The sequence below is a fragment of the Copidosoma floridanum genome, unplaced genomic scaffold (assembly GCF_036245765.1).
Source record: "Copidosoma floridanum isolate Cflo_tuat_1 unplaced genomic scaffold, Cflo_Japanese_pri ptg000012l, whole genome shotgun sequence".
NCBI lineage: Eukaryota > Metazoa > Arthropoda > Insecta > Hymenoptera > Encyrtidae > Copidosoma > Copidosoma floridanum.
The window spans coordinates 6,177,667-6,201,322 of NW_028321889.1; the positions used below are offsets into that span (position 1 = coordinate 6,177,667).

At 41.5% G+C, this 23,656-nt stretch overlaps 2 protein-coding genes across 2 annotated transcripts in view; both read right to left on the minus strand.

Annotated features, from left to right (window-relative positions):
* The window catches only part of LOC106635740 (lymphocyte antigen 6G), a 77,856-nt gene that overhangs the window by 3,007 nt on the left and 51,193 nt on the right, over positions 1-23,656 (minus strand). The window contains exon 3 of the mRNA XM_014347869.2: positions 10,829-10,886. Within this exon, the coding sequence (XP_014203355.1) occupies positions 10,829-10,886 (58 nt within the window). The remainder of the gene's footprint in view (positions 1-10,828; positions 10,887-23,656) is intronic.
* Positions 5,810-9,625, minus strand: LOC106635739 (luciferin 4-monooxygenase-like). The gene is made up of 8 exons (XM_014347868.2): positions 9,443-9,625; positions 8,365-8,490; positions 8,068-8,275; positions 7,486-7,961; positions 7,226-7,403; positions 6,822-7,046; positions 6,170-6,399; positions 5,810-6,100 (listed from the first exon to the last, which is right to left on the minus strand). Exons 1-8 carry the CDS (start codon positions 9,467-9,469, stop codon positions 5,936-5,938), a joined length of 1,635 nt encoding a protein of 544 aa, XP_014203354.2. The 5' UTR covers positions 9,470-9,625; the 3' UTR covers positions 5,810-5,935.

Below are 23,656 nucleotides of genomic sequence, written 5' to 3' on the forward strand. Positions count from 1 at the left end.
GCCTGTGGGTAATGAATTACATAAATTGCCAACAAATTAGTTTTAAGGAGTTAAAGCATTTTTTTATTTAATTTAACGTCTGCTTGAAGAAATTCCCCACATAATCGCGATGCAATACCTGTACAAGCGCGTTTAGTTTTAACAATTTTTAAGATTTTTTTAACATAATTATTATCATTGCATATTTTTTATTTATTCAAGTGTCCTTTCATTATGTAATTGTCTGACAGTTGGGAAGTATGTAACTTCGATATTGTTTCCGCAAAAAGTCGGAATGGCCTCGCAAAATCTTATCGCACTGATGTTGAATAATATAAAAGAAAAAGCTTTTGTTTGTACAATAGTTAATTGGCCCGCATCCAGTGCTGGGTAAGTACTTCACGTGTTACAACTTCCTGTGTCGTTTTTTAAGAATTGATTTTATCTTCAATACCATAATGGTATTTTTTTCAGTTCACGTTGATTCAATGTTTAGATAATAAAAAGCAATGTTTTTTTTTTTTTTTTTTTTTTTTTGCAAAAGTACATAAATATGATAGCTGGTTTCTTTTCTCAATAAATTCTAATGCCAAAGAAACCGAGCGAAACCTAGTAAAAAATTTTTTTATACTTTATTTTTATTTACATTGTTTCACCAAGTAGACAAAAGTAGTTATCAATGGTTTTAAAATTTGAAAGAACATTAAAAAATGGTAAAAATGAGAAAAATTTTTTAAAAAACGCACACAAATTTTCAACATATGTTTAAGTAGCAACAGTAATTTTCTCGTGTTCTCTCATATTCAAGCTAACTTTACAAGATAAAACACTAACGTTTTAAAATTGTACATAAATGTTTATAAAAATTATAAAAATCTATATAACCGTGTCAAAATCAACGTGCGATCAATTTTACCTTACAAAAGTACACAGTAAAAACTTAAAATCTTCGCTGAAAATCGCTTACTTGAGGTAATCGCTCAAAAACTGACAAATTTTTCAAAATATTAATACAAACTGGCATATTAAGAAATATACTTTTTTGTATTGCATTACGCTGAGTTTAATACCGTTGGATGGGGCAACAGAGTATTTCAATGTTAAATCCAAACGAACACTTACAGATGAAGAGTATCCCACGAGTATATCGATTTTAACACTGGCAACGGATTAATTTTCAAAAAATTTTTCAGCTACTGTTGGTCCATTTAACACAGGCGCAAGCTCGCCCAACTCCATTCCTCTCGTACAACCAACCTACTCTTTTCCAGCCCAACACAGGTACCCGAGCCATCCCCAAGGCAAAATGTCCCCTCTCTGCAAAGTCCTCGTGGCTCTGGGCCTACTGAGCGTCGCCGCGCACGCGTCCACCTTGCCAGCCGTCTCTCACGAGTACATCGAGGATTTCTCACCGACGCTCTACGAAGCGTCCCAAAACACGGACCTCCTCTACGTGACCTGCACGCAGAACGTCACTCACGAGGCCAACTGTCGCTTTGAGCTAAAAACGGCCAAGGGCGAGGAGAAGCACTGCAACGTGAAGCTCACGGTGCCCGAGACCAACTACTTTGGCATGTCTTACACCGACACCACTTTCGTCAAGAGCATGTTCTTCGGGCGCAAGGCCGTGCTCGCGTGGCACTCGTGGGGGTTGGGCGACCGGAACGAGACCCACAGGCGCATCAGCTACGTCGACATGGACGACTGCGTCCCCGTCCATCTGGACTTCCCCATCGACGCCGAGCCGCTCGACCAACAAGAAAACCCCAGAAAACCCAACGACCACGTCCTCGTCTACCTGGACAGCTTCGACGTCATCGTGGACAGCAAAGCCAAGTGCGGCGAGCGCCACAGCCCCTGCATCCTCCGATACGACCAAGAAGGTAACAATAAATGACCTCCAACAGCTTCGCGTTTGATTTTACACGTGAATCTTTGGATTGTTCGCAGGTCAGAGAGTTGGTGGGCCCATAGACTTTCCCTCCGAGTATTACGACGAGGGGATGACCGCGTACTGGCTTCGGCCGAGCAGCGGTGGGTTTTTCACCAGCTTCGAGCGCGGCGTCAAGTACAGCCTACTGATGAACGTCAGCCACGTGAGCGACGACGGCACCGAGACCGCCATTCTGAAGAACCACTTCATAGAGGACAAGTCGAGCATCAAAGGCGCCTTCCGTTCCAACGATTACGGGCACTTTTCGTTCTGCCACCCGGTAAAGGACGACTGGGGCGTACCTTCGGTCCGTTGTGTTCAGTACAGCGCAAGTGGACAACAAATGGTTAACACCACGGTGGCACTGGAGAAGGGCCACTTGATCGGTATATCCAATCAGATCGAGGGTGGCGTGCTCCTGGTGTACTACGACTGCGCGAAGCAGTTGTACTACTGCACCGACCTGCAAGTCAGGGTCAAGGTGGTGGGTAGGAACGGACGCCTGGTGCAGGATGCCGATCTGACCGGGGTGAGGTTGCCATACGCCTTGGCCAAGCAGGGCTACAAGCTCAGCTACTTCGAGATGAAGACGGAGCATTGCTTCTACTTTGCGTACAAGGAGCCGCTCTACCAGAAGATGAAGACCAGTCTCAAGTACTTCAACAGGTGCATCGGCAAGGCCGAGTAGCCTATACATTTTGCGCTCGTTTTTTTTCTTTTTTTTTTTTCAAACGATACACCGATTGTTTTTTGTTTGACACTCTGTGAATTGAGTGCGCTTTATTTATTCCCCAAAGGTTGGACCTTTTTCCCCAAGGTTTTGTGGAAAAGGGATAATAATGTACCCCTTTTTCAATAAAAATACGTTACGATTATGGATTTTTTTTTACGATTGTACGTGTGTGTGTGTGTGTGTGTGTGTGTGTGTGTGTGTGTGTTTTATTTGGTTTTGCCGATATTTCAATCAATTTAACAAGAGATTGCGTTCGGTTGACAAAGACGTTATCTCAAATTGTGTCATTCGGTGGGCAGTCAATTGAGTTGTACAGCGGAAATTCAAAAGTACCGTTTAAAAATAATTTTACATTTGCATTGAATACGATCGATCACTGGATAACTCCTGAAAAATTCAAGTTCAGCGGTAGAGTGAGGTGGAATTGTTGCAAGCAAAAGCGAGTGAGAAGCAGCACATGCGTATCTCTTACAGAACATAAGAGGTGAGCACGCGACGACACCAGCAGAGAAGTTGGTACAGAGTTACAAAGTAACAAAATACAAGTTGAATTTTTAACGTGTGAAATCTTAGTTAACAAAAAAAATACATGAACAACATATAAGGGATAGGACGTAGGTACGTACGCTTGCGTACAGCCATGTAATTAATGCTGAAAAACAACATTTTTTTCTTTAATACACGAACCTACCCTGCACCTGACACTTGGCAATAAACGACTGTTTTCATGATGACTATATTTTTTCTTTTTTTTTTTTTTTATTAACATCCCACATCAAAATTAACATACATTCGATTTCAAGACCCGTCAGTCATTTGCATAAAAAAGACCTCTTGTTTCAATAAATTGGTTAGAAATGATAATACGAATAAGAGATGCCGAAAAATTACCAAAATCTAGCGTGTTTGTACTAGACTATATGCTTGATTATGAATCTCTAAATTATTATTTTAAAATCGATTAGTTAACTAGTGATGTATAGGTTAATAATAAATGTAATAACAATTTATGAATTTATGTAAACATGACAGACAGGTCTTGGAGTACACGAGTTTGAAAATACTCTACAGGTCCGTGATATTGCGATATCTTATCGCAACCGATGCTGAATAATGTAAAAGAGACAGTTGTTATGAAGAAACTCGTAAATTTTTAAACGCCAGGTGCAGTGTAAGTATACATGTTTTATTCAACAAGAACTATTTTTTTTGCAGCATTTATTACATGGTACATCGACAAACAGCTCTTTATTAATATTTTTAAATTTTACTAACATACATAAAGTAGTCAATAAATAAGGGTTTTCATTATTTTTTTCAATTTCCACTTTCCAAGTAGTTTGAAACCAAGATTTATATTTAATGAACCCAATGTTTATTCTTAACGTAAATTGATTAAAAAATTTTTTTACGTTGGTCGGGTTCAAGTTGAATCATGCCAGCCCGAAGGATCAGGGGTTAAACGTGAACCACGTGGAGACGGACGCCCAGCACTGATTTTACTTTGCCTACGTGCAACATCTCTGGAACGACATGATCGTCAAGTTCAAGTACTTTAACAAGTGCCTGGACAAGATTCGCGTGTTATTGTGTGTACACTACAAATTTCTTTTTTTCCGCGGAGTCTAGTGGAAAAGGGAACATTTTTGTCTCAAAGTAGCATTGTCAAGTTCATTACATGTTTTTAATAAACGTATTGCAGTGATGTTTTATAACACAGCCTTTTAATTATCATTGCGATTCTTTAAACAATGGGTTTTGTACATATAGAAATGAAATAGATACATTTTCCAATGGATTAAATTGTTTGGTTAAAAGTATTAAAATGTTGGAAAATGAACGTCTTCATTAATTTTGATCCAATGGTATCTTCAATGAGTAACCATGAGTATTCCCAATATTTATAGGCGCGTTTGATGTTTTTATTTTATTGTAAGCGAAAAATAAAACAACATTTTAATTTATAAAATTATTTTCATTGAAAGTTGATTATTAAATAAATCCTTAAATGAGGAACTTATTGTAACGAATACAAAAAAAATTGCATTACTGTAGTTTATGAAACAAACGAGTGAAGTGTACTTATTATCCTGATTTTCAGCGATGACGCGAAAGTATAAACGTGGATTGAAAGAAGCCGAAAAAAAACCGGCTAACTGACTGGTCTAACTTTACACTCCACGGAGCAACGAGTCGTTTTAGCACCGTATGAGACCCCGATTTCCTTATCGCGTGCCTTTATCCTTGACAAATTTCCGCCCGTCTGGTCAGCTTTACTTTTTTACATTTTTGCTCAAACTTGGCAATTTTTCGGGAAGATTATCTTACGTAACACTCGACGTATGAAAAAGCATACGCGCATTGCGGCGTACCGGTATATACATGTCAAAAGTTCAATAATACGATTTTTACAAAAAACAAAAATAAAACAAAGAATATTTCATTATTCACTCGCGGGTAGTTCCTCTCTATTTTCAAAGTCGCTTCTTCGATCCTGTATCCGATCGGCATTTTTTTTATTTACTCCTCCCGTTAGCTTAATGTTCCCCATATTTCTTCGTATACGACGCGCGCTCGTGACTCATTTTTCCCCTGTTTTAATTAAACTACACAAATAACGGATATCGAATTCCGCGATGTAGACTCATCTATTAAACTCGACCGCGTTTACAATATTCCATCCAAAATACATCGTTTGTATCATTTTCCCAGTTACTCCGATTTCTTCTGTTCGGAGGGATAAAATTGAATGAAAAAATGAAATAGTTGAGGAAATAACAAACAAAAACCGAATAATTACCTTACACGTACGTACAAAAATTGAATGTCACAAAGATACGCCCTCTTCCTCCGATTTCTTCTCCTCGTCGTTTGAGATTAAGGGCTGTAAGACCCTAAGCCGCAATTTTATCTGTCGATACGTACTTGAGGAAGGGAAGGAATTACGTGTTATCGCAGAAAAAAGAAGAGGAGAATGGATTTACTTGCGTAAAACGCTGGATTTCGCTCTGCTATTTGCCCCAATGTTATTTTCATTAGGGGAGCGGGAAAAATTATCATGGGCATGAATTACCTTGGTGAAAAATTAAATACGAAAATTCTACTGTTTTATCATAACAATGGCAGCACGAAACAGTTCAAAATTCAAAAAATACCAAAACCAATTTTACGATTAATCGTTTATTTGTTCTACGTCGTACACAGACTCCAAATACATCAAAGCTTGTAAAACAATGAAATACAGAACAAATGATGTAACTTTTAATGAACAAAGACTCAATTAGATTTTTTTACGTATTGTTTGCTAGCGCCTTGGCCATTTCCTTTAAATGTGGCCTAGAAATTTTTCCAGTGGCAGTCTTGGGTAAGTCTTCCATAAACTTCACTCCTCCGCGCAATTTTTTAATCTCCCCGAGGCTCGCCAATGATAAACGCACAAGATCGTCCTCTGTGACCTGTTGTTCAACAGTTGAGTGAATAAAAAATCGGAAAAGTCCTACGGTTCATTCGAGTTTCCAGTTTACCTTGGAGTTGGCAACTTTTTTAACGAAAGCCATAGGATGCTCCCCGTCGATGTCGTGGGGAATGGGCACCACCGAGGCTTCGACGACGTCGGGATGGGCGAGTAGGACTTCTTCGACTTCAGCCGGGGACACTTGGTGGTTTTGGTACTTCATCACTTCCTTCAATCGGTCGATGATGACGATCTCGCCGTTCTCGTCGTAGTAAGCCTTGTCTCCAGTGCACAACCAACCTGTTTGTCAATACGATTGACCATAACCAGTGTAGCCTTATTTTTTGATGATCAATTAGGTTGGTTGTTCAGATTTAATAACGTAAAGATCCGTCACGTAAAAAGGGAGTATACATATATTGTGTTGGAAAACAAACTTGTCTTTATTCCACTGTACCATGTATTTTAAGTTATTGTCAATTACCAAAGTAAAACCACTGCATCTCATCGCAATATTTTTTTGTTTTAATGTATTTCTCGCACATAATTATTGATTACTGAATTATCGATTCAAGTTAGGGTCGTGTGAAAAATTTTTTTGATATAATCTAATATTTAGTATAAAAATAGCTGGCAAGTTGTTTTAAAAAGTGGCTCACTAACATTCTGCCTTAACAAAAAAAAAAATGGATGTGGTTATCAAAATAATTTATTGTACGTACCTTCTTCGTCAAACGCCTCTTTTGTAGCTTCTGGGTTTTTGTAATATCCAATCATCATAGTTATTGATTTTAAATAGAGTTCCCCGGGCTGATTAGGTCCGAGGGCTTCCCCAGTTTTGGGATCGACAATTTTTATCTGATTGCATGAGCCAACGAAACCCACAGATTTGGGATTTTTGCTCTTCCCGTTTTGAGACGCGATGTATCGCCCTATTTCTGACATTCCTAATACCCAAAACGCAACGTACTTATATAGTTATGTTTCAAAAAAATTGATCAACCATACCAGCAACAACGGATTCATTCACAAATTGTCTCCATCTCATCAATTTTAAACATAAAAAGAATGATTTGCTGGGCAACGAGGGCCGAGAAAAATTCATTATGGAAAACTCCCCACTGACCGTAAGCCTGAATGACTAGAGCATGGGGCAAGCTGTCTTTCACTCGTTCGAACAGATCCGGACTCATTTTAGATCCCGCGGTTGTGACCACTTCCAGTGATTTCAGATTGTAGGTTTCAAAAACTTTCGACTTGCACATGTGCGCCAACATGATAGGCGTTAAAAATGCACGCTGAACCTGCAACGAGTCGCAATCGAAGCTTAATAAGCAATCAGCGTATATGAATACGCAAAAAATCTGAACCGTCATCAAGACACACCTTGTATTTATCGATGACTCTGCAGGTGTCCTCGGGTCCGGTGGTCGCGTGGATGATCCTGGTGCCGGCTGACAAGATGCTTTGCAGGGCATTGACGTAACCGGTTATCCAGTAACCGGTCGAGTACCACAACGCCACGTCCTTCATTGGCGTTATCATGAACGATTGGAGCAATTTGAGGATGCTGTCGTAGGAATGGGCCACACCTTTTGGCAGACCACTGCTGCCCGACGACAAGACCGTCAGTCCGATTTCTTTTGGATTTTTGATTTCCGTCGGGCAGAAAGTCGCCACTTCCGTGTCGGGTTGCCGTTGGGTCGCGTCGCGCAACGATTGCAGCCCCGGATGTTCGCCGAAGACGATTACTTTCGCGTCCACCTCCTCCAATCTCTGGGCTTCCAGGATCACCTCCACCGCGCTCTCGCAGGCAAATATAATCTTGGGTCGGAATAATTTCATCGCGTGTCTCGTTGACTCTGAAATGGTAATTTATAATGGCCCGTACAGAGTAGGGGGGCGGGGAGGGGTTTGTTCCCACGAATTTGGGAATAGATAAACACAATTGTGCAAAGTCTTCATTACGCAAAGTGGTCTCGTGGTTCCAGGCGTTGTAGATGGCGCCGGTGTAGTGGATGGCCAAACAGGGGGCGTATGCGTCCGAGTGGTTGTGCGTGCACAGCGTGACTACGTCGCCGCATCCGATACCCTGTTTTCTCAGCCACAAAGCGCATCGCACGCTAAGATCGCGCATTTCGGCGAACGTTGTTTGCCCTCCAGTCGCCGCGTTGATCTACATTGTGTGTGATTTTTATCCGCAGTATACTTATCAGGTGATTTTATAGTAATTTAATGCCTTTTACAGGGGCAGGTCACACTCACTTGGGATACATGATCTGGTTTTCTGTCCAGTGCCTTCAAAATCACTTGGCCCACTTGGTACGTGTCCAAAAAATGTTCGCTTATGCCTTTTAGCACGTTGTTATCAATGACAAACTCATCCGTGTTCTGTGGGTGACATTACAAAAAAAATTGAAGAACAAATGGACATTTGTTTTTTTTTTTAATCAGTTGGGCTCTCGAGTTTGGATTATTTGTGAATAATAATAATAATTATCCTCATACGAAGTATTAATACAATCCTTGTCTTGTTTATGATATTGCACTTGTCAGTGTCAATGGTCGTCTTGTCTGTGTGTTTTAAAGTATAGTTTTATTGCGTTGAGCCGAGAACATGTTATAGGTCTAAAGTAACCGCATATCATGTATACATCAACACGAAATATGAACTCGGCATTCGTTGCGTCACCACTCGAATAGGTATATTAATAAACCCAAGATTCCTCATTTCATCTACCTTGAACGCACTACTTAATAAAGCAAGTGGCTGAACTCATGAAAAATACCAAATACCTTTTTTTTGGTAACTAATGCATTGTGCGGTTGTTCATAGTAATCGCACTGATGTGTAATATATATATATTTAAATTACATTCAAGAATTTTTGAAGTGAAATTAGAAGCAAAATTACAAGATAAAAAAAAAAGTCTATTTTTAGGGTTTAAAGGTTGCAATCAAAGATCTGTTCTGGAAAATTTTTATACGACGTAAAAGAATTTTTGAAAATTTCAAAAAGATTTTCGTCATTCGGAGCATTGGGAATAAAAAATCAAAATTAAAAAAATCAAAATTAAAAAAATTTAGTTTTTTAAATCGTTTACACTTAAGTTCGATAATTTGCTGTATATCATGTCAATTTATTACTGTAGTTGGTGAAAAATTGTTTCCTATTTTTCTAGATGAAATTTGAAATAACCCTAAGTTGTCCATAAAACCTGAACTAAGTCGTGTAATGCTTGCTTGAGTTTGTCTTGAAAAATTAATTATTGTACACTTGCACACACACACACACACACGTTAAAAAATTATATATATTACACAAAATATAAATTATACGCACAGTTAAATCATCGAACTGTAGTGCCATTATAGATACCAGAAGTAGATAACTAAAATCACAGTATAACAAAATTTCAAGAAAAATCGCACATATACGTCTCTATATGTCAACAAATTAAATAATCGCAGCACACTGTCTTGTACGTCAAACGTCTCGACGTGAACTGTTCAAGCCACGTTTTCCGCTATTAGCCTTTGAGAGAAAAATCATTTGGCTAAAGCAGTATTTCTCAACCGACAGAAAAAAATTTGTGCGTCACGATCACAAGCGACGTACGTAACATCGAATGACCAATTCCAATGCAAGTAGCGTTGAGACTCGACTTTATGGACCTATATATGCGTGACAAGATAATAACTGCGAATTGAGCTGAATAAGCCCAGCCACGCTAATAGACAACATATAGATTGCAATACAATTGTGTATTCAAGTATGCGTTACGTGCAAGTTTGTATTGCAGATGTATCGTTCGGAGATGCACACTGACTCTTTTGTTTTTTTCTTTTTCTTTTGAGATTCACAAGATTTTGCACAACAGTGCCAGTCGTTCACTGCGCGTACGTTAGATGACTTTCCTACTTCGAGTAAGCTGTTTGAATTTTGATAACAAGAAGCGATATTTAGCGATTTATTTTCTTGGAAAAATAATACAACGCTTTTAATGTGTATGTTATTCTTAAAATTAATTGAATTCTTTTTTTTTGTCTGTTCAATAAATGGGGGACGTTCAAACAAAATTAATCCACGTTAAAATCATTTTTCCACGTAAACTATTTGCATAAAATCGTATCAATGTCATGTCCACCCACTAAAAAAGTATTCAGTACCATAAAACAATTTAGCCATTAACCTGATAAGGCTCCTTATCTCTTGAGCAATAAAGTTTCGGTTGATAGTTTTACCTTTGGTTTTTTTTTTATTTGCCATTTTACGGCTTTTGCGGGCTAAAGGTGAACAGATTTTTTTCTCAAGAATTTTTTTGCAACCATTTAAATCATTTTACAAGGCCTCCCGTGGCTGATAAAATATTTTACTTGCTTGACAAGGAGAGATAGTATTTTTTTCATCTCCACCCAAACAAACGAAAAATGGAGGAAAGGTGTTTCAATGGCACTACTGTAAACATGGGAGCACTGTTCATCTCTGACTCGATCGCGCGAGAAAAAACGGGAAATTAAGTTTTGTCCGCCTTTTCAGCTCATCTTCGCACGACAATGCAAGCATTGTCATTTTTTGCATCAGATACAAGCAAATGTGCTCTATCGAGCATTTATCCCGAAAACATCGCCATCAGAACTCCGTTTCAAGTCAGAAGTCAATAATAGCTCACCTTCGATTGATAAAATGTGTGATTGTTAAAAAAAAATTACGAATACAATGACTCACCCTTTTCGACGCACGTGGGCACGCAGTCCCGCACAGTTGAGCCCTCGCTCACGTATTTCTGAAACAAAAAGAGCCGCTTATTAATAACACCCACGCCCGAGTGAACAAAGGAAATGCACAGGCGTATTGCCTTAAAATCGGGTAATGCACGCGCCCGGGCGTTTATTTTAAATCATCGCATGGGTAGGTATTGTCGGGATGGATTTTACCGAACGAGTGCACGAAACGTGACGAAATTTCGCAATGGCCACTCGCACGAACTGTGTATGGGCTACAACGCCGTGTGGGGGGATGAGAGATGAAATGCAATTATAAAATTATGCCCTCGCCAGATTGGCCGATTCGCGCTTCTCTCTGGTGTATTATTTTAAATGCGGGCCGGCACATGCAGGGCCAATGAATTCCACCGGTTGGGGTAAAAGGGGAGAATATTTTTTGTCGGCGACAAGCAAGTTAATTATTGCCGAACGTGTCTTCGGGTGGGGGGATTGTTTGAATTTTCATCGCGAGGGAATAAATGTACATTGCCACGCAGGGTGCCACTACATTTCTGAATCGGTATTTAAGTCGAGGGGAAAAATCGGTCCTGATTGAATTTCAATCGGAAATCGCTTGGAATTTTAAATATTGTAGATCAGATTGATAATAATAGTTTTACCACCAGTGATTTCTCGGTATCTCATTAAATCATAACGTAATTAAAGAATACGCTTAACCCATACTTGTCATTGCGCAATCATCTTATTGCCCAGAATCAGTGCATTTGTTTGATACCTCTGATCTATCAAGTTTTTACCATACTCGAAAAATCATGGTGTTTCTGTATCTCTTAAGTTTTGAAAGTTTTTTGGAAATATTATTCGAGGGAATATAATTATAGAAGTTTTAGTTTAGATTAGCGGTGTGAAAGTTAAATGATATTTCAAAATAAATAACTGTTAAACAGTTTTTTCCTTTCTTTCATTTGAAAAATTTTTATAAAGTCCGTCCTATATTGCAGACTTTGAATGTTGAGGGAAAAATTGATGAAACGTTGAGAGTACAAACACCATATTGATAATGATATTATACTACCGGTTTACAGTAAACACAGAATAAAATATTTGCGTGACAAAGCAAAAAAAAAAATTGATTTTTTTTTTCTAATACAAAGCTTTTCGGGGATAAACAAAACGACGAGATGATACTTGCAAATGAATCAAAAGAAACAATTTCGCCTCCAAACGAGAATTCGAATAACAATAGAGACGAGTTTTGCGTTATCATCACGTTGCTAAACTAAAACAGTAGTTCATTGTTCGTTTCTCATTTGAAGCCAGTGTTTCCGAAACCATTTGCGTTGGCACAAACCATAAACAGAAAATTCATAAGCCCCCCCTCGTATACGATACGGCATCTCGGGAAACTCTAAAATTCACGATACCGCAGTAAAAGCCCCTCTGGCACAAATGAATAACAACGCGGCGCTAAATTAATTCGCAAGCCTCGGCCGGTCGAACAATCGCCCCTTGGCCTTTGGCGCGGAAAAAGGGGACACCGCACGCACGAAAACGCGGAGGGAAAAGAGCACGTAGTATATATAGACCACGGCGCAGGTGGCGTCTGCGGGCTCGTAACTTTCGACCCTCCCAACTCCTCTCCTCCCCCTTTTTGCTTCGCGCACATTATACACGCGCGCTGCACTTGTCTCGCCTTTGCTCGCGTAATTGGCGCTCCGCGCGAAAAGTTGGATTTATCGCTCGGAGCTTTGGTCACGCGTCCCTTCTCTCTCGTTTGATCGACTGGCCCATTTTGAGCGCCGGGACCTCATTGTGGGTTAATTGCGCGCAGGGAAGGCTGATTCATAGGGAGCGACATCTTGAAGATAACGTTAACTGTTTATCCCGAGAAAGGACACGGATAACTTTTCGGTGATTTATATCCAGTGTCGTTATGCCATCGCGACTCCCACACTTGCAAGCTCGGCTCTTATTCCTTACCCCGGTGTACGCGAGGTGGTATACGTATAGATACATCTCGTTGCGTGTGTATACGCTGTAATTATTCAAGCGTGGAGTAGCACCGCGACGTATACGTGTGCCTTCTTTTGCGGTCAGCTGTGCAGTGTGTGGGCCTGCAGACTGCGGTGGGGCATTCGCGTCACGGTCGAACGATTTGTATATTGCTGCTGGCTGAGCTTGCGGAAGAGGGGGGGGGGTACACAGTGTACTGATATCGCGCGTCTGCGGAGAGCTTGCGGCTTATTTTTTTTCAAGGGGATCGTGGGACGGTCGATGGAGGACTTTTTCCTTTCGATGTTGGTGGGTGGATATGTATTGGGTTGTCGAGGGTACTGTATATCAGTGGTCATTGGGTTAAATTGGATACTTTTTTTAATATTTACGTGTGCAAAGTGTGATAACTCGATGCTTAGCAAGTTTTAATTGTTATTGATGGTAATTATATGCTTGTTACAATTGAAATATTTGAATTTTAATGCAATTCAGCTACAAGTCAGATTGTTATATAGTTTTTGTGTAAAGTATTTGCAGTAACAACTAGGATACACTGTTTGTTAAATATTTTTTATCATTTTACATCATACATTGCGTTCAGCGATCGTGCTTTATTATACGTAGGGATGAGTGGAGCTAGTAGGTGAGTATTTTTTTGGTTTACTCAAATTTTAAAACTACTTATAGTTATCAGATGAGGGAAGGAGTCCTGTAAAAACTAGTAAAAATCTGGTGGAAAATTTTTCTGAATAGTATTGTTTGTTGGAGGAATTTCACGCAAGGCTGGTACACCGGAGTTTTTTGATCGACAAAATTTGACGGAGAATGAAAAGAGATGTCATAAAATCGCTTTTTATATTTCAAGTATAAGCCAACCATCTCTGCTTCGATCTATAAAAAAATAATTTCATTCAGTTGTGCAGAAATGCGTGTTTGAGCGCGCAGTAGCTGAACATGTCCGGTATATACATTAAATTTACATTTTTTGGGCGACGCATACAAAATGAGGGACTAAGTACTACGATACTCTGAGAAAAACTGTCGGCAGCACCGAAGGAAAATTAGGAAGGTCTGAGAGAAAATTAAGCTATAGATGCAGCTTTGAGCAGAACAATTACCATGAGGAGCGAGAGGATTCGATAGTACTATATATTTATGTACCGATGCGAGTCGTTGGGAATAATTTAGACACCTAAACAAAGAAGAAGAAGAAGAAGAATTATTTGAGATGAAAGTGATGCGGTACGTGCACACGAGCGCGTTTCACTAAGCAACAGTGGGAAGAAAAGAGAGAGAAAGAGAATGCCTTGCCGTACAAGGTATGTTTCGGTGTAAATTATCAAAGTTCAAGAGACGCTGCGACAGAGGCAACCTATATACAGAGACTCTCGTGGAGTCCTGGGATGTATAAAGTTGCAGCGAGTAAGCAAGTGTATTATCTCTCTCCCGGGGACTACTTCGGGCAATGGGTCTGAACGACTGCTGATGCTTACTCGAGCTTTCTCCTCCTTCTCCGTGTGGTAATAGCTTATCGGGTCTGAGAGCTCGACCTTGTCTGTGTGCGCACTACAGGTACAATACAATGGGATTCGCGGACTGTCTTCCGCGGCAATTTGCAGTTGCTTTGGCTTTTTGTCCTTTGAGACGTGTGTGTTTGAAATAATTTCGAAAAAGCTATTTTAAGCAGTTTCTACCGTATGATTGTTTATTCAAAAGGTATTTGCACAGATGTACGTTGCATCGAAGATTTTGTGGATGTGGATCGAAAAAAAGGACAAGTGTCCTTTTTACTTTCCGTACGAAATAAGTTGACTGGCACAAAAATACTAATGTATACCCTAATAAATGACAATTTTACTTTAACATGTTTTTTTTTCTTTAATTTTCGATGTGTCAGACGTGTGTTTTTCCAATATTTTCCGTCCACGATTATTTCGACGGTCAATTTCGAAAAACTTTTCGTGACAGCGCGAGATAAGAGCAATTTCATATTTACGGTAAAAATTCAACAGAATTGCTCAACAAAAACTTTTGTTGGATTATTTAATCTCATGAAATTAACATTTACTTTTATTTTCCTGTCACGTTTGATTTTTTGTTTTAGACACAAATAAATTAACTTTAATATTCTTACGAATACATAAACTTTACAGCTCCGTGATAGCGATTTTTAGAAATAAAAAAGAAAAAAAAAAACTTTATCAATTAGCACTCGAAAAAACTTCGTTTCGACGCAGAGCGAAAGACAATTAAGAGCCATCACCGCGCGCTCTTTGAACGATTATTCAAAACTTTTCGCGTCGGACGAGCGTTACCTATATACATATACAACCTAGTTACACCCATACCTCGCGGTATACTCGTGATTGATTATCCCCCAAATCCGCGAGCACACGCGCTCTCGATCCCCCCCCCACCCCTCACCGATAACCCGGATCCATCAGTTTCGCCCTGGTGAAATTAGTTTTTCAAAGCAAGTTTACCGCCACACGATGCTCGAGAAACAAAAGTTTCGTGACGTCTCGAAGAAGCTTGTACCTATGTCCTGCACGTGAAACGGATTAATCTTGATATCGGCCTCGGCTCCTCGCACTTCCATCCATCAGGTAGAAGATTAACATCCCGCGCGTGTGTACATCTACAGATGCACTTCTCTCTCTCCACTCGAAAAACAAGAGCTCAGCGAAACAAACTATCAATCCCAAGCTCAGCGAAATGTATCCATCGGCGCTCGGACGAAAATTAACGACTTTCCTGTACACCCCCGTGTGCCCTCAAATGTGGGTCACCCGATAACCATCGCGGTGGTAACGATTACCGTGAAAATTCACAGGAGGCAGCCCCAACAATCGCGTCGGGAGCCAAGTGCACCGACAACTCCGAGCTGTGCGAGGATAAGGGAAAATATGTACCTACCTATGACCTGATCGGGGAAACGCGTATACTGTACACATGCAGTGCAGTATGTAACAGAGAGAGAGAGAGAAGGAGGGGGTCCAAAGTGATGTGTGCGGGTGCAGGGAGTGGAAGGATATCTTGCCGGAATGGCTCTGGGAATTTAATGAGAAAGTTCGGTCGTTTGATTGTTGTCGGGAGTCGTCGTCGTCGCATGTATATATATATGTGTGTATGCATTACACACAAGGGCAGGCTGTTCCTTTTCGTAACTCGTTGAATTATCGTCGGACACGGAGGGTCGCTCGAAGCTTGGAACTTTCGCTCGTACGTTTGCCGGGCTATTGTTGCGGCGCGATATTGACGAGCACATCACTGGGAGAATATGGTGCCACCGTTCCTTCTTTTTTTTCCCTTCCCCCATCCAAATTGAGGCTTTGATTCTTCACAATTTCAAGATTGATCTTTGATTATCAACGGGTTAAACCAAATTATTAACGGAAAAATGAATTTCGGGAGCACCCGCTGAGAACAGAACGTGCCCATACTGGAACACGACAAAGGCGAACACTTTCCAAATTAGTTAAACACGTTCCAGCAGCTGCTCGGTGAATGGTGCCATATTGGACCCATTACATTAGATTTTATACATCAAAGTCAAATTACACCTCGAAAATCTCTAGAATACGCTTTACCCGCATTTCGACCAATCTAGAGTAAACGGAGCATTGCGTTTTCAAAAATAAAATATGTACCACCAGTTTTGGAATAAAAATAAAAATCATATTAAACTTACAGAAGCACTTTGAAGGTTTCCATCGATAGCTCACGTCTAATTCAGAGCTGGGGCTTAAGTCGTGGTAACCCTACACCATTAGATATATTACATCGCAAAATTTGCTCGGAATGGAAAAAATCCCGCCTTCTGATTGGCTAACTAAATTTTCATGACAACCAGAAGGGCTGGATTTTTCTGAGCTGAGCAAATTTTGCGATGTACCGAGTTGTATGGAGCAAACGACGATTAAGCCCCTGGCAAACCACCAGCGCGACCGACATCTCCGTGAAATCGACGAGCAAACTCACCAGAGGGGCTCGTTACGCTCGCCAACGCCCTCGTATGCATAATGTATGAAACAAACGATCCTCCAGCTCTCCCCCCCTTTTTTTGCTGGACACTACGCTCACGTCAATCGCGCAAGGAGCTGCTTTTAGGCTCGACGGAGATACGAAGGGGGTGTATTGTATACAGCTACGCCAGAGCAAACACGAGAAAAGGATGATTCTCTGTGTACCCATACACACACTCTGCTGAGCACACGAATTTGTCTAATAGCTGGTACGGAAGAACCGAACAACCCGATCCATCTTCTTCTCTCGGCTCCGGAGTACATCTTCCATTCGAGGGGGGGGGGGGAACAACGTGAGCGAAGAAGCGCAAACAAAGTTTTGCTACCGCACCAAGAAAGACGCACGTTTATCCGTGCCGTTGTGGATACGCGACGCGATCGAATATATATGTGACGGGTACCCAAAAAAGGACACTCGTTGTTTTCTCAAACTATCGCGGAACCGCAGTGTATAATACACACACTTGGAGCGAGCGAATTCGGGCGAAGCAATATTACATCGGGTGACCTGGAATTTCGAAATTTCCATGACTGCGCGCACACGTCGCCCCGCTTATTTCCAATTAACTCCGAACAATGTAAGTAACCGCCAAGTCACTGCACACCCCCCCCCCCTCGGATAATAATGCCGGGGAGAGGCTAACCTCATCAGAGGGTATATATATATATGGACGTATTTGCGTTACAGTTCGGATATCGAATCGTACCGTTGTTTGTGTATGATATCAGTTTATGTGTTTTCTCTCGTGTTCCAACTCCTCGAGGGGAAATTACCGAGGCCCCCTTTAGTAAATATTTTCCGCGCAGCTCGCTTCGTACGTAAATATATGTTACATACCTCTCGGAGGATATACAAGGATAAATTGCTCGAGCGGGATCTTAAATCCTCGTTGCGGCCGGTTCTTTAAATCGCGAGGTGCAAGCGAGTCCTCGAGGCACATGCGCGGGTGAAAAACGAAAAAAAATCCTTGAATTTCTGAAAGAAAACTATACCTCCTGGGCGGATAGTACGGCGAGGTAATCCTATATGGTGGATTGCAAAAGACGCAAACGAGGAGCTATACACTCTCCGGAGTCAGCTGAAATAGCGCATACACGGTATATCTGGGGGGGTACGTAGTTACAGCAGAGAGAGAGAGAGAGAGACTGGAGTCCCGGTGGCCCATGAATTGCCAACAGCAAAGGCTAACGAGCTCGAAAATTCGCTACCTCCCACCTTGTACGAGAGTGTATATATAACTCGACCTACGTATCTCCACGTGCATATATATATGAGCCAGCAAAAGATTACATCTATCACTCTCTCCGGGATGCACGCGGGTGTACAAGTTGGTTAAGGGCTCCTATGGTAATATTGTACGGGAGAACCCTTAATGTTGCTGGTGACTGGAGGCTCGTTGGACGAAAAATATAAGGCGATCTTGACATTTTGGCCTTGAAAAATGATGACGTCTTTTTCATCTCCCGTAACTCGCGAAAAACGATAAGAGAAGCTGGTTGCTGCAGCTTTACGAGCTTTTGATGCATGAACGATGAGTTATATATATATATTTATGTACAAGTATTATATAAGGCGCGTGAAAAATGAGCCCCGATATTTTAAGGGGCACAGGAAGGTACACCCCCCAGAGATGATAGATTGTCTCCGAAGGATCCTTTGGTTTTTTTTTCTTTTTTTTTTTTTTTACCATGTCGCTTGATCGAAAAGTCAATTTTTAATACAGATTCCTTGTTGTTGTTGTTTTGTTGCTGTTGTAAAAGTATTTATATCACCGAACGCGTTTACGATCCGAAACTAGCCTCGAATCGGGTAACCGCAGTACCGTAAACCACTTTGCCCCGGCCCGTCCAACTAGGTATTCAGTGGCTTGGCCGTGGTACGTACGGCTCAATCTATCAAATCGATGCCTTGGAGAAGCGCTCGAGGGAAGGGGGGGGGTAAATTATCACGACTGAAATAAAACCCGAAGGCCAATGACAATAAGATACACGCGCAAGGGAGGGGCGAAAGGATACCCGGATCCTCCCCCGTCTCCCTGTGCAGTCGGACTCTCTCTCTTTCTCCGTAGGTCTTTTTCCTTTCTTTTCTGGTTAAGATGGAAAAAGAAGCCTTTTTATGACTTGATTACCCCGCACGCGACCTCCTTTGCTCGCTTCGCCGTCGCCGTTGCTGAAACGTGACCTCGTCAAGTTGAAGCGAGGTCACATGGGCATTGCGTCACAAGCCTACGCTTGAAGGAAGTTAGCTGTCGACGCGTAGGGGTTTTGACTTTTTTCAAATGTTTAAGTGCTGGGTGCTCTGGTTGGCGTACCTTGTAGTTTTGGCTTGAAAAAAAAAAAAAAAAAAAAAACAAACAAAACTATACACCATAGGCATTGATGACACGTTAAATTGAATTTAGAGATGAACAATCCGAGTGTACTCGCTTCGCGCGCGCGCGCCCTGTATTTATCTCAAAAGTGTCTACGTACGTTCAAAGGCCGACCGTAGCGGCTAGACCAACCCTGACCCCGATTTTTTTTTCTCAACGAGCAGTGACGTCGACGAGCCAAGACGTACACGAAGAGAGAGATATTTGCGCCTCTTCTCCCCCCACGCCCTCTTTTACGGTGAGTATCAGATGGGAGAGCCTCTGATTTTTTAGGTCTGCGGAGGCTCTGGTGATTCCGGTTTGGGTGCAAGTTCTGACTAATTGGAGTATCAGTAGTTTCCACCTTGCTCTTGTATGCTCGTCAAACAAGCCGTACAAATTCACTCGAGCCCCATCAAAGATGATCAAACATTGAAAGACGTAATTACATCAGCCGGCGTTTTGAGCGATTATTCACCGGAGATCCTATATATGTATATATACTATGTATAGTGGTGAAAAAGGGGTTGTTCCCGTTTACGAGCCATGAAGCCGCTTGATGGACCGTTAATCCCCTCCAACTTGGTTCGGCAGATGTGACTTTTCTTTGACGATAATAACTCCATCCGCCCCCGTGACCCGCCATTTCCGCCGTTCCGTGAATATTCCATGACCACAGGCACGAGGAGAGCTCGGTGTGTTCGGGGAACTGTGTAGCCCAAAGAGGCCGTAAAAATTTAAGGACTCCCATCAGGCCGCTGTTGGGTGCCCCACGTCTTTCCTTCAAAGATTCATGAGGTCGAGATGGTGTGCAGCATGGACGCAAAGAAACGATGCACGTGTATACATATATATAGGAGAAGAAAGCTTGTTAGGAGAACGGATTGTTGTTGTTGTTTGATAATTAAAACGGAAGCAGTACGATCTTCGGGGCTCTTCGTGGGAAATTCTATCGAGATTGCGGGAGGTCTGACGATCTTTCGACGATTATTGGGGGCACTGGGCTGAAAAAAATTGGGTCATCGGGATGGGCGGTTCATTGTTGGGGCTTTTTTCTTTTTTTTTTCTTTTTGTAATCAATCCTCGTCTTGGGATTTTTTTTTTTTTTTTTTTCTAAAAAGCTGTGTGGAAAAAATAAGTTGTTTCGTTTAATTTTCGCAAAACGCGCTGATTTTAATTAGGACACGGCGAGCATCCACGGCCGGATTAACAAATTCCGCGGGCGCCAGCTGTAACAACGCGCGCCAGCGGTAATTACGGCAACTCCGAGGATTATTGTAGACTCCCGAATAATAAGAGTTTTCCAAACTAATTGGATCGTCGAGCGTCAAAAGGACGAAAAAATTCCTCGCGGACGACTTTGATCAAAATATGACGATAAAGAAAAAAAAAAAAAAAAAGGCAACGCAGTAGCTTAGAGCGCGACGGAGCTGCTGATTATACGGGCAGATGCTCTAATGAACCGTCCAATTAGATCCTGTACTGTTTACAACTGCGGCTCTCGCACCTTTCTTTCCAACTCCCTCTTTTGTGGGCCACTTTTTTTCTTTTTGAGTACTTCATTTTTTACTCGTACCAAAGGTTGATTGCGGAGATGAAATCAACTGGATTTTCAAGTGTCTGTTTGAATCGATGGCAAAAATGTTTATAATAGATTATTATTATTTCTCATTCTTATTTTTACAGCCATTTGAGGTTCTCACACAAGTCCTATTTGGCTCTGCATCGTTACGTTACTATGCATATGTATTGGCATTGTAAAAAACCGCCTCAGTTTGAATATGATCAATCACTTGCACAGCAATGGGGACCTTTATTTTACATGGCTTCTGAACCATCGGACCACGGTTTGAAATTAGGGGACCATAATTATTACTACAATCAAATTATTAAATGCTGTCACGAGCAATATTGGAGAAGGTAATATTATTTCCAAGTAAACTAAATCTCAACTGTCAGAAGTCGCGATCTCAGTCGTCGACGCGGAGACAAAGCCAATCCTATCCGTGTATGATGAAGCTAAGCGACCGTTTCCACGGAAAATCAGAGCAATAGAGCGAAAAATGAGAACCGAGCTCGGCGTGTATAATATGATGAAAGGAGAGACGGGGTGGAATGAAAACGAGAAAAAAAACGGACCCACATACGTGTCCGGCATAAAAGCGGCCGGCTTTACGGGGAGGGGTCTGACCGAACTCGGACCTATACTACTGCGGGCGAGCGTGTGTTGCGCTCCACTTTCGAACAAAAAGACATTCGGGAGACAGTTTTGGGAGGGTATAAGAGGCACCACCTGCGAGCTGAAATATATTGCCTTCGAAGTGGTACAATATACATCCTCCCTGGGATAAAAGGTCATATATAACACGGCATTGAGCTGATATGGGCTCTGAAAAATAAATGAAAGACGAGCTCGGTTTGTGGTCAAACGAAAGTTTTTGTGTGGCTTTTTTTTCTTTCTTTTTTGTTTTTGCTCGAGAGAACTTTTGGATTAACGTTTCACTGTATCTATTTTTTCGGACTCCCGCGCAATATTGGGGCATTGATTAGAGGAGATTATTATTATTATAACAAAGTCCCTTCCCGTCGATCGGCAACATAATTATTCCGCCTATAAACTTGAATGCCATCGCACGCGGTATATATACAGTATATTTTACAGCAACGTGATTAATTTCGACGTCCCCTCCCCCCGTCGCTATCAGCTACGATTGACTACGTTATCGATATTTCGGCTCACAATGAAACTATACTTAGTATCAATTAAGCCACTATGGAGCTGAATTCGTTTGTACCCCGTTTCGCGTCGTATTTGATCGATCAATTAGTCGTCGACCCATTTATTACGTGCGCAGATGAAAATCGTAATATTGTTTAATTAGATAATAATAACGATAACAATGGGAATCAAATTATCTCTTGATCATCACAAAAAGGTTTTTAAAAAAGTGGCCATTTGTACCAGGAAAACGTATATTCATCGTTACGAAAGGATCCCAACCTGTGATGAAAAATTCACTGCACAGATAACATCACGCTCGTTGGGTACGGTAGTGGACTTATTTATCATACAATCCGGACCTGTCCCAGAGCGCAGTTGCAACTATACTTTTGCGAACCAATGCACACACAGGCAATGCGTAAAGAGCCACTGATCCCTCCCAACTTGCAGACCCACCATTACAGGAGAGTGTGTTCTCTCTCTCTCTTTTTTTTTTTCAAGCTTTGGTACATCAAGTCAAGATCGATGCTGGGATCCGCCAAGCTGTTTTTTCTTCTTCAGTTTTTGACTCTCCTCGTCGTATAGTGAAACTACAAAGTTACGTAAATTTTAAATTCTCAATCATAGCGAATATAGGAGGTATAGAAATCGAGTCTCGTGGTTTGTGAGGAGGAACTTGCAAAAAAAAAAAAAAAAAAAAAAAACATTCGTCACTCCCGAATGATAAATTCCCGTGTCCTTGGCACAACTGTCCAATGTTCCTCGTTTACACCCACAACCGCCATATCCATAAAACCAAAAAAAAGAAAAATAAACAAAAAGCCACGGCAGCCTCATTGTCCCAATCGGAGAAATTCAATCCCCGATCTCCTCTCGGCGGCTCGATTTTACGACCGGAGCGTGTATAGGTACGAATGAGATCGTAAAAGTCAGTGGTCGACGGAGCGCAGCGAAAGGTTGTAAAGTAAGCAAACAATAATAGAGCCCAGAGGGAGGGAAGGAGGAGAAAGAGATGGAGTTGAGGAGGAAAATTAAGATGAGATAATGCCGCAGCGCAGGGCTGTAAAGAGAGAGAGAGTTGTTAGCCGCCAAAGTAGTTTAGAACTGTGATGCTTGAGGTACCTTTTTTTTTTTTTTTTTTTTTTTTTCCGCTTCAAGGAGAGAATTTAGAAGACTTTTTGTCGTACCGGCTAACCTCGCGGGGGGTTGTAAAGTTTGTATTAGCAATCGACTTTTCATTCGCCCTCGAGACAAACGGAACGGGGCACTCGAAGAGATCTCGTGCGCGTCTGGCGAGTTGGAGCGACAGCCAGAGTAGGTGACACAGGCGGGGCAAATGGAACGTATTTGTTTCTCCTGTTTTTTCGTTTGCGTCCGCACCTCTTTCGCCGGTGTAAAGCTGGAAAATCAGAAAACGAATGCCACTCGATCCGGAATATTTTGTTTCTCCCTCCCTCCGTGCTTTCCGTGGAATTTCGCTATTGGCCGCTCCTCCGCCGTTTAACTCCTTTTCGATAGCTCGCGTCCCACGTATTTTCTCGAGGAACGTAAAACGAGAATGGCACTGTTGGCCTTTACACGCGCGCATTCGGATTATTTCGGTCCGTCCATCCAACAACAAAATGTGTTCTCCAAATAATGGTTTTTCCAATGGGGCCCGGTTAAATATCGGCCACTCGAACCTTCCCCCCATTGAAGACCCCAAACATACCGTACCCGTGCTGTACTCCCATACG

Coding starts and splice junctions, on each gene's coding strand:
- LOC106635739 (XM_014347868.2), bottom strand. CDS start 9,469: ATGGCACTACAGTTCGATGATTTAACT. Junction 8,276..8,364: donor AACCAGATCATGTATCCCAA/GTGAGTGTGACC, acceptor CACACAATGTAG/ATCAACGCGGCGACTGGAGG. Junction 7,404..7,485: donor GAGTCATCGATAAATACAAG/GTGTGTCTTGAT, acceptor GACTCGTTGCAG/GTTCAGCGTGCATTTTTAAC.